Below are 18,102 nucleotides of genomic sequence, written 5' to 3'. Positions count from 1 at the left end.
TTCACTACTCCCTTTCCTTGCAATGCCTTCATGATATACAAAGAAGTAGGCCTCACCAGACTTAACATTGTGAATAGAAAATACATTCAGTGTCAGCGGCCGTAAGTAAAACACCTGCTGGATTGGAATATGAGGCAGAGATATATTATGCATATAATCAATGGCTAAGCATAGAACGTTGTCTTTATCTTTGGATTATTCCTTCATTTCCTTCACTGATGCATAAAATTTATTGCTCCTTTTGTGAACAATTAGTTCTGCCACTCTCTTAGCAGTTTCATTAAGAGCAGGACTCTTAACACGGACCTAAAGCTCCTCGAATTCACAACATGTATCTGTCTGCGGTCTACCAAACCTGTAGTCAAAATGCCCTTTAAAAATGTTATAGTAAAAGTCATATTTTACAGAACAATCTGGATATTTCTCCTTAAAAAGGGTATACATTTTTTAATGTCTAACTTTGCATCAAGGTAGTGTACTTCCTTGGAAGAGTAATGAATTGTTTTGAAGGGAAAACTTGCAATGTGATCTTTTACTTGCATCACTGTAGTGATTGGAATAGTCTTCTGGTTCTGTTGTTTGCCTCTGTTGTCCCCTGGGGATTTATCCAATAAAATGTCTTTCTGTAACCTCCTTACCGTCTTCTCACCAACAGCTAACAGACTCATGAATGCTTTCCTACATACTTCGAATTTCCGTTCACCAACCATTACCAACCCAAGTTTATTTATGAAAGGTCTTTACTCCAGGACATAGGGCCATTCGTAAATAAACAGTTATTATGAAACCCCACATTACACACATAATGAGTTGGACATGCGGCCTTTCTTGCCTATACGAAGCGCCTTGGTATAAGGATTTCATTCATACAATAAAATGAAAATGCCTATTTTGTGGACAAAGGGCCTTTCTTAAATAAGCGATTCAATTATAACTTCTCTCCTCTCCTATATAAGTTCATTAAACTTTTTACAAGAGTTACAGATAGCATATATTTTTTTGTGTAAAAACTGTGTTTAGTTTATATATATGTCGGATTTATAAAACAAAACTACCTACCCTTCAATAATGGTGACCACAAGGATCCAGAAAACAAATACAGGGCATATCAAAAGTTTCAATATTTTATTACACAAAAACTATTAATGATAGCACTTTCAAACACACGTCAGTTTAAAGTCAAATTCTCAAAGTTCGTTTTAGACCTTACAGAGATTCAATGTGTGAACCACGAGTGACTCGGCGATGTCCAAACGATAATCAAACTCTTTCCATACCCTTTTCAACATAGTCTCTGTGACCGTGGCGGCAGCTTCTCGAATTCTGGTTTTTAGTTCCTCTAAATCACGTGGCAAAGGCGGTACAAACACACGGTCCTTTAGTGACCCCCATAGAAAAAAGTCACATGCAGAATTCGAGAAGCTGCCGCCACGCTCACAGAGGATATGTTGAAAAGGGTATGGGAAGAGTTTGATTATCGTTTGAACATCTGCCGAATCACTCGTGGTTCACACATTGAATCTCTGTAAGGTGTAAAACGAACTTTGAGAGTTTGACTTTAAACTGACGTGTGTTTGAAAGTGCTATCATTAGTAGTTTTTGTGTAATAAAATATTGAAAGTGTTACCGGACTTTTGATATGCTCTGTACATATATAAAAGTTTACAATGAAACAATGCAAATACATACAATAAATTTCAAAAGAAAATTAAAGTGAAGGTGAAATCATATTACTTGAAATAGAGATGAAATTACAAAATTTGAATTGAATCCTTTAGAGTTTATCTAAGAATTTTCTCAACATTGTAAAATGTGAATCCTTTAGATTTTAAAAGGTTATAGGTGTATTTGGTGATGGTACCACGAAATCCGTGTACTGACCAACGATTAGCCAAGATGCTATACTGCTTGGTAAAATAAGGAATCCAAGGTTCATACATAGATGAGTCTCTTTTCAACATCAGTACGTTTGGGCTGTTGTGCATCTCTTTCCGGGGAGTATAGTGATGGTGAAAAATATAGGTCTACAGTGTCCACAGAAAACCTCCGTGCTTATAAACGGGTATATCGGCTCTGTCTGGAGTCGGATATTTATGAAAATGGTGACACCAAGAAAGCAACGCAGAATAAATTATACTGGGTGTTCAGTTCAAAGTCATGGCTCGCTGTATGCCGTCATATGGCTAGTCGATGAGCCTAGAGAATTCAATCTTCCTACACTTCCGCAGAGGTGTATTACCTATGTGTCAGAGAAGTTGCATAGCAAGTACGGCGTTCATTCTGAAGAGTACTTGCTGATATGTACGGTAACGCCGGTAGTGGCAGGAATGTGAACTGTTTGGAAACATGTACTGAGGTGGGTTTTTTTCTTACTGTTAGGATATGGGGAGAGGGTTAAGACGATTTCTTACGTATTTGTTGACATTAACTTCGACGGTCAACATGGACACGGAGCATTTGATTTGTATTGTGGAATGTTGCCGTACGCAACCGATGATAACAAATACCCTGCGTACGACTTGGCCGCGCAAAACACAGTTCGAAAGAGGTTATGGTAGCACACAGACCGTACAGACCGCCATCTGTTGCTACGACGTCCAAGTTATACAGTGAAACTTGTGTAATTCGAACGTTTTTAATTCGAATTATTCTTTATTTCGAAGTTTTCCTTTGTCCCCTTGAATTTTCTATGGAAACAGTGCATAAATATCGTCTTTTATTCTAACATAATTTTGTTTAATTCGAAGAAAAAAAATCCAGAATGACATGAGTTTTACAGTGAAATATGGCAAAGGCGGAACGAGCCAGTACTGTAACAAATTGACCTGACCATAGGGGTTGGAGGCTGGAACCGGGAATGCATTGTATCTCCTTTTCGGAGAAAGTGGTCCCAGTGCGGGTTGACAACCCTTGGAGTGTCATTTACCTCGAAAGTACAGTTACCGTACTCAGTTAAAACGATCACTGTGCATTGCTTTTCACAAACTCCGAAACCCCGATCTTTCACTTCCGAGAGCTAAGAAGATTCATTCAGGGACACCAAAATGTGCATGGTTCTCTGTTTGATGCATTAAATAATCTGGAGGACTTTACAGTAACCCAGCAAATTAATAAAAAGAAGCAGACTAAAATCACATCCTACTTAACAAAGGCCTAGTAAGGTATGTTTTTTAACTACTGTATGTGTTGTGCATAAATGTTTACTAATTACTGTACCGTACTGTATTTATGTAATAGGCCTATCATTATACAGTATACTATATTTTCTTGTATTATAATACCCTGTTGTCTTGAAATGTTATAGTAATACATAGTACATACAGTACACCTGTAGTTTGCCTTCTGCAGTACCATTTTTTAATTCGAATTTTTCCATAATTCGAATTTTTTCTTATGCCCTTCAGATTCGAATTACACAAGTTTCACTGTACCGTACACGTTCTCAAGTTCAGATTGAACGCCTTGATTAATAGGCAACTTCTCTGACATAAAAGCTGAAACTCGCTTCAAATCGCTGACTCACAACAGTGACGTCATGACACACTTTGAAATGAACACCCAGTATTGCATAGATCACATCCATTCAGTGTCACACAGCAGACATCAAGGCGACATTCTCACTCACGCCACACACGCTCCAACATGCTTATCCATTGGAATGGACTCAGTAGCATCTGAGATACAATGTTACAGCGCTTGCAGATTCTAAGGCGATGAAAGTACATAAATTATAACCTTTTATGTAACCTCATAAGAAATCACAGACATTCAAGTCGGGGGACCTCGGTGGCCACTTTCAGAAGTCGTTGTCTTGGTCTTCAGCGTGCGCCATCCACCGTCCTGTCAATTCTTTAAGATGATCACGAACATTTGCTACAATGCAATAATGCAAAAATAACAAAAGATTTAAAGTCGAACAAACGAAATCCATATTAACAGCTTCTGCTGCTAGACGTACCGCAATATTCAAAACAGGAATTCTTTGAGTAGTCCTTTCTTATGATACTAGTATAAAGTTTTTAACGTACACCGTTATGAAATTATAGGCTTAGCCGTTTGTAATCACGGAGTGTTTCTGTGGACATATTGTATATATTCTTTATTGTAACTGTAGCAGAGAAATGGGCTTGCAATTTAAGGGAATCGGAATTGAAAAAGTGCAGTTTAAATTATTTCTAAAACTTGATAATGTTCCACAGTCTCTGACATCCTGTGGTAGAGAGTTCCATAGATGAGCTGCAGAAACAATAAAATATGAATCCAACTCGAATCTGGAGTAGAAGTAAGCCAGTGCTTTCCAACTTAGCTACCAAGACTGCTAACCTCATATTTGGTAGAACGTTAAATAATAAATATTTTTTACCTATTTTATGTCCCGTATTTTACCGACTTGTCCCGCGCCGTGACGTCGTGATCTAAGGCATCCTGCCTAGAACTCGCGTTATGGAATGCGCGCTGGTTCGATTCCTCATAGGGGAAGAAATTTTCTCATGAAATTTCGGCCAGTGTATGGGACGAGTGCCCACCCAGCATCGTGATGCACTTGGGGAGCTACGATAGGTAGCGAAATGCGGTTGCGAATACAGCTATAACGGCTGGGGGGATCGTCGTGCTAACCACACGATACCTCCATTCTGGTTGGCTGATTGTCCACCTCTGCTTCGGCATGTGGGCGTGAGGCCAGCAGCTGGCTGGTCGGTCTAGGCTCTTCATGGGCTGTAGCGCCACGGATTATTATTATTATTATTATTATTATTATTATTATTATTATTATTATTATTATTATTATTATTTTACCGACTTACAAGCCTATGCTGTTAGGAAATGGGAGATATTTTCTGTATATCGAACTAGGCACATCCATATTTTGCGGACCTCTCTGGCTGTGGGATTAGTACGTCACAGGGCCATCGCAGGTACAGTGGAAGCTCATAAGTTCGACATCCTATAGTTCGACTGCTTACGTAGGAGAATTAGACTCGCCCCTATACAAGCACTAAGAAATGGGTTTGCCATTTGAATGGGAATTGGTTCTGTGTCTTGTAGTGATACTTTTGTTAAAGGAAAAGAGAATATTTTATTGATTAGGACATCCATATTGATCACTGATTTTAAATTAATGAACTCTTCTTTTTCTATTTTTGAGAATTGTGCCTTTGTGAGACGGAACTGTCGAAACCCACTGTCGTACTAGAAACGCATACACAAGTCTCGGGGCGGGCAGGAAATGCAAGTACAATACTGTATTCGTTGATGGATAACCAATAAGAATTTGTATTCATTTTACCTGCCACACCCACTACCCTTACTGGACTGAACTTTCAATTCTGTTTTGTCGAACTTAGGAGAGTCCACTGTACATCTTAGGATAATCACCCGGTTCTTTAAACGTAAGATAAATTTCTTCTATTATCCACTCAGGGAATCAAAGCACAGACCGCTTGGATGAGCAGCGCGTACCCTATCTCAGAGCCACCGCGACGGACTAAATATAACATATTCAAATAAAAATAAAGTACATATCGTGCTGTGAAGAAATGTGCAAATATAATTTAAATTTTATTTCTATTTATTGCTAGTCATTTGGCATTTGCGCCGGACAAAGCAGCTGTTTTGCATATTTGCTTCATGTATTTTGATTTCTCTCGTGTTTTGCAAGTTAGCCTATTATTAACACCGTGTTATCTCATACAGCTATTGTGAAAAGGTTCATTAAATAAAAAGCATCTCAATTTCCACACGAATGTGTACAATTTTCTGCTCTGTTATTTAAGGAAATATTGCTTGTGGCAGTCCTTATCCAGTTGAGCGTGTGAATTACTCGTATTTTGTTATATTTTATTTACATTTTCATAAAGTGCTACGGACTTAATTCTTGGCGTTTTACGATATTGTGTTGATGAGTTTAAATTGGTATGAGTTGACTTCATCAATGTTTTGTCATTAGAGCTGGAGCCTTTTAAAACATTTAACTAATTGCACTGGAAATTGTGTTTCTCATTCCTCAATGTAATCACTTTACAATATATGCGTACTGTAAATAACATTCATAGGATTTGTTGACACGTGGATAGGAGCTTGCAAATTTAAATATTTGAATTTATGTGCTACATATTTTTCAGACAAAACTGGTGTGAATATTGTTGAAACGAATGCAAATATTTTCTCATTTTTACGCCAAGTTTGTTATGGAAAATAAATTTATGAATATGCTCACGCTGATATGAATTCCCTAACTGTTTCCTTTATATTGACGTGGATTTGTTTGATGCAGACGCCTGAATTGGCGATTGTCATTGTGCATTTTAACGCCACTATATTATATTGTAATCTGCTTAATTTATTTGCTAGTTGTCTGATATGAGTAGTATTTCATAATATTGATAGTGTCTTGATTTTAATTCATTTAGTAAAGATATAGATTATTTTCCAATTTAGTAAATTAAGCTTGCTACGAACAAAAACGTCTGAGTTTTAAGTGTATTTTTATTTCATATAACTTAATCGCTTTCTGGTTACCGTACCTTACATAGTATTATATCCTAGACTTGCGGTATTAAACCCAGTACCTGTAGTACACTGCTCCGCCCGCCTATTTAGTAGTATGCATTTGAGTCTAAAGAAAGCAGAAAAACAGTACAACGTAGTCTGTTGTTGTGACGAGAAACTAAACCCCCATATACCGGTAAGGCATCATGTCACAAACACGTTCACATCTGAGTATTTCTGACAAAGTAAACTTATTATTCAACGCCTTCAAAATGGTGCATATGTGAAAGATATTGCTGGAGAGTTTGAGGTAATATTTATTTATTTATTTATTTATTTATTTATTTATTTATTTATTTATTTATTTATTTATTTATTTATTTATTTATTCACTTGTTTATTTCTTCATTTGTTGATATCTATATTCTTTTCTTTCTTTAGGTCATTCCTTTTTTATTCCTTTCTTCTTTTCTTTCTTTATACATTTATCCTTGTATCCTTAAGTTTCTTTATTTAATTTTATTTATTTATTTCTTCATTTGTTTATTTCTTTATTCGTTTCTTTTTTTAGTTAATTCTTTTTAATTCCTTTCTTCCTTTCTTTTTTATATATTATCCTTGTATCCTTTTATTTATTTATTTATTTATTTATTGCTTAACTTCATAGGTTGATTGACTATATTCTAGGAAATAAAATTATTTTGTATTAACGTTGTATCAAGTTTACTTTTTATAGTGAATTCACAACTTTAAATACCCATTCCCGTATTATCGATTTTTTATTGTTCATAATATTCCTTGACTTTCAATGTTCTACCTGAAGATGTTTCTTTGCCGATTGCAACGAACTTGCTCCGCGTGTTATATCTAAGTAGGTAAACATTAGTTTTCTCCTATACTGAAAGCTTGGGATTCAATATATTCCGGATCATTTTTTTTTTTTTCACGTTTACCTCGTCGCTCTTAATGGATCGACGCCTCAGACGTCTTGATCGGTTTGATCTCAAGAAGTTATGTATATAAAAGGCCGCCGAAACTCAGTTTTCGAAGTATGTTTTGTTTTGTCCCACTCGTATCGTCGGCCTTGAGGGTTTGATCGATTTGGTGCTGTTGTTTACGGTGACGGTGTCCTTTGGCTATAGTTCGTGCAACTTCGTGTGCAGTTCCTGGACTTCTTTGAACGCCCAACTGCACTCGAGGAAATTGAACGAACTATACTCGATGGTATATTTTTCGTTTCGTTATGTCTATTTGTTCAAAAGTTTTAAACTTTTTCCTCTAGAAGTAATGCTCCTTAGCAGTAGTTAGGCCTATCTTCACAGTCTTAGATACTCCCAATGTGCACCATAGTGGTCGGAGCTACATTACACCAGAATGGTGGTGGTGGGGACGGCGGCGGCGATAATGATGGTAGTGATGATGATGATGATGATGATGATGATGATGATGATGATGATGATGATGATGATCATCATCATCATCATCATCATCATCTCATATTTCCAAATAATTCCTTTAAGTGCCGAAAATCTATGGCATGGGCCTCACGGGATGTACTTCCATTATTATTATCGCCCCTTCTGGATTTGAACCCGCGAACTTCGTATACATTAGCTAGCATGGCAGCACTAGACCACCGAGCACAACGATGTTGGTGGTGCTTAATGGAAGTGTTGTGGAATGATGGGATGCCGCCAAAACCTTGCCTATGCAGAGTCTCCGTTCACCGAAAATTTTTAGGGCTTATTTGAACCTGCTGGCATTTCCGGACTGGAAAACCGTTGCTCTAGCCAATTAGTTCGTATACCAATTACTTTATTAATTATGATGAAAAATAAAATGGGAAAATATTTGCATTCCTTTCAACAAAATTTACATCGATTTTTGCCTGAAAATATTTTGTAAATGAATTCAAATATTTAAATTTCTATGGTTTCTGACAATATGTGCACAATACCGCTGAATTTTATTCAGAGTGTACATGCATTAAAATATAGTTAGTCTATTTTATTATACAGAATACAACAGCAAGAAAAATCACTCATGGTAATGTAGGCAAGTTTACGTGCCATTTTCGAAGAACGTCTCTCAAACGAGTTTAGTAAGTCAAATAATCTAATAATTACAAATTTCTCACTTTTATTTGATGAAAATTTCTCAGGAATTCTACAAATACAAATCTTAGTCATTATCTGCTCACGTGTACATCGATTTCTCTTCCAAGCGATTAAAAGGATTTTGATTATCTTCAGTAGGCCTAATTACGAATTGATTATTCTGTAAGTAGTGTATGTGAGATATTAGAAATTTTAACTGTAAAAGTAACATTATTTTAGTTTAAAACTACAAAAAATAAAACTAACTCGATGTTGCGTCTAACCTTTTCTCCTTGATTGCATTTAGACCTACACTGTAGACAGTTGTTTCAAAATAATGTGTTTTGGCGTCGGATAGTGACCAGAATGGACTCTGTCTGGGCATCTGTTAATATATTTATGTAGTATTCATTATTATATAAATATATTAATTTTGCTGCGTGTCTGGCCGCGAAACCAGGTGGCCCGGGTTCGAATCCCGTTCGGGGCAAGTCACCTGGTTGAGGTTTTTTCCGGGGTTTTCCCTCATCCCAATACTAGCAAATGCTGGGTAACTTTCGGTGCTGGACCCCGGACTCATTTCACCGGCATTATCACCTTCATTCCATTCAGACGCTAAATAACCTAGATGTTGATACAGCGTCGTAAAATAACCCAATACAATAAAAATATTAATTTTGCTACAGAAGGAGCAGAAGTATAGGCCTTCCAATAAGAGTGTCCTACTTTTAACATATGAGTCATTCCATATCAAATCAACAAGGCACTCAACCCGACCGACTCAGATTTCTTTCAAAATTTGAGGGTTTGTTTGACCTGCCGCGCTAACTAAAACTGCCGAGTTTCATATGTCCTGTGCTTTTCGTTTTCTGTCAGTGGCGTTTCAAACATGAAGAAAAATCATATTTTTGTAAGCACGCCGCTTCAATTAAAATTATATATCTCAACAACGTCTCAAGATAAATTTACAAAAATTGGGTGATACATTCTTAATATGTGATAGTTTTTATTACTTATATTGTTTTCTGCATCCTATATTCAATTACACCAAAAAAAACATGGTGAAACAATTTTCATATATTCCTATTTAAAAATGCGGGGGCTCTATTTTAATGAAAAAAATATATAGTACTTCTCAATTAGTGATATAATGAACTGATAAGTTTCAACTTGGAATCTTCATAGGTTATAAAGATAAAAATTATTATGTCACAGCAAGCGTAAGCTAACCGTATAAGTCGCGATAATTATGCCCCACACATTCGTTGTATTCAATTATATTTGATCATATTCTTGAATGTCTCTATGTAATTTAACATGTAGTACATATTTCGAATTTTTAAAATTATTACCTGAAATAAATTATTGTCACATGGATTTTGTTAAATCTGAAGTTCTGTAAGAAATGCTTACCTTTCATTGCTGAGATGAAATAGCCTGATCATCTTTCCAGACAGGGTGCTGCGTTGTTTAAACTGCATTTTAAAACTGCTTAGCAAGTATAATACCCATCCTAAACAGCAGGACTGTATGAAACTTGTGTTCCAGGCACTGTGGTGGATTTTGCAAATCGAAGAGCAAGCATTTTTTCCTCTTCAGTATAGCCTTTTTTAGTCACATAAACGGTATTAATGTTTGGGAGATGATGCCTCGTCCAGTCGTACAATTCCCTAGGTGTAGTTATTTGTTTATCGGATGGTCTCTGCAAACTAGCACAAGTCGCAAACCTTTTAAGTGTCCCACCTACAACGTCGAATGCTCTTTTGCCATGCGATATGCAAAAATAATGCAATTCTGTTGGAAATCCAAAATCTTCTTCATGTAATGTGAGGTTCAGGAAATTTTTTTCTATTTTTATACTGAGCAGAGAATCCATCGGAGAAATATATAATTTTTGTGGTGAATTACAGATATTTGTTTTAATGACTCCATTAGATATTTTTGAAACAGATGTACAGCTGTAGTGTCATATTTCGGGCAGTGTGAAATTATTACCAGATTTTTAATAGAGACTGTATCGGATGACGATTCGTTATGATATATTAGTCCTGTGATATGACTGAATTTCATCTTGGATTACGAAATAATAGTTTTCAGCGAAGTCGTATAACACAACAAGCAGGCATGGCTGTAGAAATGATTTCATATCACGTAGAAACTTAACTTTGTTCAGATGATATAAATGAGTGAGTCAGTAAATCACCAAGTTTCTCCAAGAGATAGTCGAAAAATTTGTCTGTGGGTTTCATTATAGTCTCAAGCGTTGATCGGTCAGTCGTCATCCACTGCTTGTAGGTCACTGATTCACTGCAGTTTTATACGAAACATTTCTCTAAACCCTCTCTTATGGTTCAGGACATTCTGTACATTTCCTGAACAAGCAATTTATATGAGGAGGATTGCACACCATAGTAGCCAAGAAATGTTAAGTTGGAAAGTATAAAGAAAAATTTTCTTGAAATCCACGTAGACCTGAAACTTTAATAAATTGCTTCCGGCATAAGTTTTACATTCTGATAGGACACAAACACAGACAGTATAGTCCACTAACTCCAGCTAGAATACAATTTCTTGGTCAGGGTTATAATTTTTAAACACTGCATATAATTAATTTCTGCTCATGTCATTTACTCCCTGATTCTTTAATCACAACAAATATTTCTTACCAGGCATCATTCTGCTTATCTCGTCGGAACAACAGAATTCTTTAACTTTACCAGCAACAGCCGCGAGCAGGGGTTTTCCAGGTTTCGGATTTGGTGAACACAAAATTCCCTTTCCCTTTGCCAGGACTTTGGCTTTCCGAATTATGTATTCGAAAGCTGAAAGAAACTCTTTTTTATATTATTTACGCTCCAGCTTTTAGGTAGTAGTGATAAAATGGTGATTTTTCTCACTTTTACCTGAATTTTGAAAATTTTCCTGCAACTGAGACAAAATTTCAGAATCAGAAAGGTCCTGGTTCCTCGGTATCTTTATATCGAGGACTTTGTCTTTTACAATATTTTCAAATTTCTATCTCTTATATTTCTCTTGTTGTAGCCTTTCTTGTTTAATAAGGAACACACCTTGGTCAAAAAGACTTGTATTTAATGAACTTACATTTGCTGTAGAGTCGACGTATTCTTCATTACTAGAGTCATTATGAGGATTCTGCGTAATAGCTTCATATTATATTTTTATTTCTTTGCGACACATAGCGCACACCTTTTGTTCCTGTTTTAAATCAGGAAATACATTAAGCATCCACGATATAACACTTCTTAAATTTTTCCTCTAATTACAGTGCCCTGATTTCTCGAAGGGATTGCAGCAAACATAGGCCTATAACTTAAAACTCGACTCCATTACATCGCACAAAACTACCACATACTACGAAAACTAACGACACTGCACTTGAAACAGATTGCACGTTTTGTATAAATTGAAGACTGTATAAACTGCTACTCATGACGGCCTGGCAGATCGATGACGCAGCTTATGAGACAAGTAGGAACTCGTGCGCATGCAGTGTTGGTGTAAGACGGGGTTAAGTGCTACAAACCAATACATTGATATATTTTTTTTACTGATATTCCTGAAACGTTTCCAAAATGAAACTTACACCAAGGGGAGAATACTCTTACCTCTATAACATGCATTTTTCGCGAAATAATTTGTCCCGCATTTATAGGTATTCAATGTTAAAATGTGTTTCACGTGACTATTCAATAAAGAATTCATTACTTTGATGCAAACCTATTTTTATTGAAACGTATGATCCCTTAGCTTTAAAATAAGCCCAAGTTTAAGATTCTACCTCAATTAGAAGAGAAGTTATGAATTATTTTTGTTGACATAGTAGGCCTATGCGACATTTTTACATTTTTTCTCGTATTGACAGAATTGCTGTAGGGATATCGTGCATTATTGAGGGCTAAAATTTTACATAATTACTTAACTTAAGGTTCTTTACCATCCTACCAAATTTAATGAAAATCTGAGGTGGTCGGGTTGAAAAGTCCACTTTTTTGTGTTGATTTGACATGGAATGCCCCATATAACAGTTGTCGTGTTTATGAAGCTATAGCAGTCATATTTTTCCCAAGGCTACAGTTGTTGTTGACAAATAATCATGGAGCGTTACACCATTTCACAACACTTAAAAATCCGTGCATTACGTGAAGTGTGCGGTGTGTGTAAGATACCGGGATAGTCTGTGATGAGGAATTATTTTTGACCTCAATTGAAAGGTACGAATCTCAGGAACGTTCGTTTCAGAAAGATGGCGCCACGTGTCTTACTGCTCTTGAAACGGTCGGACTTTTGAGAGACAAGTTCAGAGGCTCCATCATTTCGCGCGGTGATAATGTTAACTGACACCCGAGATCATGTGATTTAACGCCGCTGGATTACTTCATATGGGGTTATGTTATGTTATGCCAACACGCCAGAAACAATTAATGACCTAAGGAACACTATCACGTGCGTTAATAACGAAATTGAACCCGGTTTATGTTTGTCTGTTATTGAAAATTGGAAGACCCGTGTACGCGCAATCCAACGAAGCTGCGACGTTCTGTTCCATACGTAATGACATTAAGTGTGCTTCAAAATAATAGTAATTAGGGCTAAATAAATAAACCTCTTTCGTTTATAGAATTTATTTCATTTTGAAAGTGTGACACTCTTATTGGAAGACCCTTTATTTAGGACTAATAATAATAATAATTGTTGATTCAACAAAAGTCTATTGAAGAGGTGCATCTTACAAAATACCGTATTTTTTATGGAGCCTACAAGATGCATTTATGTCTTGGTAGCTACATAACGTGATGATTGTCTTTGTCGACAGAGCACCGTTCCTCTGGAATGCGGGACAGCATGGATCCAGATGACCGGGACGGTCTCGGTAACCCGTTACCTCCAATCCCCGTACCTGACTCGACGCTGGGCAGTCCTTATGAAAACGTGCGGGTGACCCGAACCCCTGGTCGGGTGCCCCTTCCTGGCAGCGGCGGGGGGCTGGACTCGTCGTCCCCCAGCACCTCCCCCACGCACTGGGAGTTCTACCATAGCACCAAGGCGCGCCAGGGCAGCAGTGGGGACCCCGCGTCAGTGTAAGTAAATTTAGTAATTGGTACAATTTAATATAGCCTCATTGTAATGTGCCCTTACAACAGTGCAGTCATATTGAGAACTTGCCCCATCTTCATTACAACCAGGACAGTAGAGGTGAAGTCGGAAGCAATTTTTTGAGTAGTACCCGCTGGAGATGAACGATCGAGAAAGCGAGACTAACAGCGCCCGCAAAGCCGAAAACCTCCACGACAATGTAGTATTACATCGCTTCCTTGACGTAAAGACTTCCGGGACTCGATATTGATCAAGTCCCGAAATAATGCAGCCTTAGATCGCCACACTTGTTTATACCATACTGAACTTTAATCTACTTTGGCAATTGTTATATATGTGTAAACAATCAAGTAACCTATTTGAAACTTCACTCTACCTTTCAGTGTACAATATTCCATTCCCCAGTCTTTATTTAATTACAAGGCCCTTATTAAAAGGTTAGGAATTTTCTTTTCATATGTTTAAGATCAAGTGTGCAATCTCAAGTAATAGTAATATGCGTTACAGGAGCGGTATGTTGAAGTTTTCATGTTCGAGGAAAAGTTTGAAAAAGCGAAACGTAGTTGAGCGTTTTTAATTCCCGAGAATTGAAAGAAAACATACCGCTCGTGTATCGTACATTATTTTGTGCGAAGATCGTTTATTACATACATGAAAGAGGAATTTCTAATTAGTTGCAATGAAATCTCCATCTTGGTTTCTCTTCAATGACGGCAAATTTGTAAAACAAAAATATCTATCTTCAACATTGTTGCTTTAAAATGTTTTCTGTGTTTACTATACTCCAGCAAGCCGTGATACACGTCTGTCTTTTTTTCCCCCAGTCCATAAATGCGAACTTAAAACAAACGGTAAGGTTATGTAATGATTTATTTTTCATTTTAATATTTTAACAATATTATTTATATAACATATTGCAGTAATAATATCGGCATCTGGAATCTTGTTGATTTTTTCACGGCTTCCTTAATGTTACTTGCATCACGAATCCAGTAACTTTAGTGGAGTTGTAGAGTTTACTTAATTTTTGCAAATATTTAAAAACAATAATTAACAGTGCAATTTAGGTGAAATTGCAGTGGTAAGTTTCCAATTTATAATTATTACTATATTGAACGTCTCTAAAAATAATATTTTAGAAGCCTAAAGCAGTAAAATCAATATGTCACTTAAGCGGTAAGAAGAGGGAAATTGTTATGTGTGTTAGGTTGGGAATACTGAATGTTGAATTTTAGACTTACCGCAGATTGGTTTTGTGCGGAAACCAAGCAAATACGCATGATCTCGCACAAAAAGATATTAATGTCATGTTTTATGTTTCTTAGAAATGCAAATTTATTTGACAATTGTTTTTTTTTTATTTATATAACCATAGGTAATATCATATAATAGAACCAGAACATTTTGATAACTAAGATACTATTCTGTTTTGTTCTTTATCTCATTTAAACATTTATGTTATTTATTTCAATTATGTATGTTATTCAAAGTTACGAAATCTTTCCACGCCAATTATAACTTGTATGGACATGCCCAATGACGTCTCATCCACTCGCTAAGGGTGTGAGAGCGCCGAAGTTACGTATAAAATGAGCCGTGCTGCGTGGACTCTCTCATAATATCTCGGCATCGAGAGTAGCTATAGATGTGCACGATTACTCATTTGATTTGGAATCGCAAGTTCTGCAATACTAAATGATAACAGATACGTGCGATACACTTTGAATGAACCATAGTGAAAAATCTGTTGTGAGCCGGGACCAATAATTATTGCAATTATTGCGGAATGTCACTTTATATCAAGAGAAAATATATTGCATGCTCTTCATTAATTATTTCTCTTATCATAGACCCATACTCTCCATTCGTAAATAGATAGATAGATAGATAGATAGATAGATAGATAGATAGATAGATAGATAGATAGATAGATAGATAGATAGATAGATAGATAGATAGATAGATAGATAGATAGATAGATAGATAGATAGATAGATAGATAGATAGATAGATAGATAGATAGATAGATAGATAGATAGATAGATAGATAGATAGATAGATAGATAGATAGATAGATAGATAGATAGATAGATAGATAGATAGATAGATAGATAGATAGATAGATAGATAGATAGATAGATAGATAGATAGATAGATAGATAGATAGATAGATAGATAGATAGATAGATAGATAGATAGATAGATAGATAGATAGATAGATAGATAGATAGATAGATAGATAGATAGATAGATAGGTAGATAGGTAGGTAGGTAGGTAGGTAGGTAGGTAGGTAGATGGAGGGACGGACGGACAGACAGACAGATAATAAATAAACTTCACTATAAACTGGGGGGGGAAGGAATTAGCCACCTACTGCGCTACCTCCTGGCTTAGTTGCATCATGAGTGATGCCTTATTAGCGTCGCTTGCGAGGTTCCAACCTGTCTTCGGACAGTTGACTAAATATGTATGAACTGTAAATCTTCTATTATTTTTACCAGTAATAATGAACAAGAACTCGTGCAAATATACTAAGAACCAACATGGTAGTACATGACTATCTAAATGATATTGCGCAGATATTGAGCTTCCTTTTAATTTCCTTCATAACAGCTGTACACAGTCTCGACCTCTTGCTATCAGACTGTATTGAAGTAGTCGTTCGACCATTTCGCTCTCCTAACCACTTCTGAACATGTTTCGTATATGTGTGATCAGAAGCTGCCACTGTTGTATGCCTGACAAAAATAGTTTCAGGAGAATTCGTCACAATTTTTCGTCATCGTTACAACTGGTCACACTTAATTTGCAACAGATTCATATTCGTCACAGGTAGACTATATATTTGTCACAGGTGATGTATTGGTAACAATTTAAATTGGTCACAAGTGATTCATTGGTCACAATTTGAATTGGTGAAATTGAACAGCAGTTTGACATTTCATTTACTTGATACTCTCTGCAATTTATTTTTAAGAATGGAGGAAATTGGTTCCGTGGAACTATTTTTTCCTTCATGGGCACCATACACTTTCGCAGTATGGCTGGAATGATTTGAAGGTCCCTTTATGGTTCTGGTCCCACCGTGCGTTACTGTTAAAAATTAGTTACACTCACCACGCAAATCACAACGCCACACTTCCCCACCTTTGACTGTTCTGTAATTGGTAACCATGAAATCATTATATTTAAGTTTACGGCGTACTCTTTCGGTTTGTGTGTACCTAATTTCATCACTCATAGTTTTGAAAGTACTGCGAGCTTAGAGTGGTGATTTAGAAATTTGTAGAAACTATAGAAACACAACACATTATTGTGAAAACGAAACAGTTAAAAATAAACACAGTACATTATTGTGGGAAGGAAAAAGTTAAAAATGCATTATGTATTTTAGTATTTATTGCTACATACAATACAAAATAAATACATATTACTGATGTAGCGCACACCCGTTTGAGCAAGCTGCGGTTCCTGTAAATGACTATTTTGTACTAAATGCAACATAACAAAGATTCAATAAAACTACAAAACCAATACAATTATTATAAAACAGGGATAATTAGGAAGATAAAAGTACAGACCGATTATTTAGTCCTGACATCTCAGCGACGCGAAAGAGAAGTAATAGGAGTAGTGAGGAGAGCTCCGGAATAGAGATAAGTGCGAACGGTCGATAAAGGAATGCAGTACAGCTTAATTGCACTAGAAACATACCGCTCTACCGCACGCATGCCATCCGATCGCTCCGAAGGCAAGCGAGTAACTAACCCAAACACCCCTTGGCGTAACTAAATGGACTCTCCTAACCCAGGCGCACATCTCCAGCGACTGTCAGGACTAAATAATCGTACTGTAGATAATCAAGTCAAGAACAGAATGTAAGTTGGAATCAATAAATAGTATATTGAGATTAGAAAAAGAAAAAAGAAAATAGATAATTTGCTTCATTTTTTCCTCAAATTTATTAAACTCAAAATAACTTAAGTCAGGATTTATTATCAAAATAGAATTGTATAACCTTGGCCCGTAACTCTGGCTATGAATTATACCAGTCGTTGTGAAATATTTAGGTGCCGCTGAAGAATGTGTCAAATTTCTTCTGGTAGGATAAACATGTAAGATAAATAAGCTGATACTCTATAGCAGGCCTGCACAAGGTTTGCGCTCTCCGAGCCGGCTCACAGCTCATGAGCGGTAGCAGATATTAGCTGCGCTCTGTATAAGGGTGGACTGGAAGAAGGGGTGATCTCGTACAAAATATACACAAAAAGAAGTACTATTACGAGTGCTTATGAAATGAATTCCCGTTCAGTGTTTGCAAAACTATCTTGTACTATTATTAATTAATAAAGAAATATTTATTTTACAGAAGTAATAGAAATTCTATAGTTACTTAAATGT

General features: G+C 36.3%; 1 protein-coding gene across 1 annotated transcript in view; it reads left to right on the top strand.

The window, feature by feature from the left end:
• The window catches only part of LOC138697816 (ankyrin repeat and SAM domain-containing protein 1A), a 598,611-nt gene that overhangs the window by 285,433 nt on the left and 295,076 nt on the right, over positions 1–18,102 (top strand). The window contains exon 7 of the mRNA XM_069823347.1: positions 13,420–13,684. Within this exon, the coding sequence (XP_069679448.1) occupies positions 13,420–13,684 (265 nt within the window). The remainder of the gene's footprint in view (positions 1–13,419; positions 13,685–18,102) is intronic.

Source organism: Periplaneta americana, chromosome 4 (assembly GCF_040183065.1).
Source record: "Periplaneta americana isolate PAMFEO1 chromosome 4, P.americana_PAMFEO1_priV1, whole genome shotgun sequence".
NCBI classification, from domain to species: domain Eukaryota; kingdom Metazoa; phylum Arthropoda; class Insecta; order Blattodea; family Blattidae; genus Periplaneta; species Periplaneta americana.
Note: the sequence above shows the minus strand (reverse complement) of the source record. Positions and strands in the feature narration are given on the sequence as shown.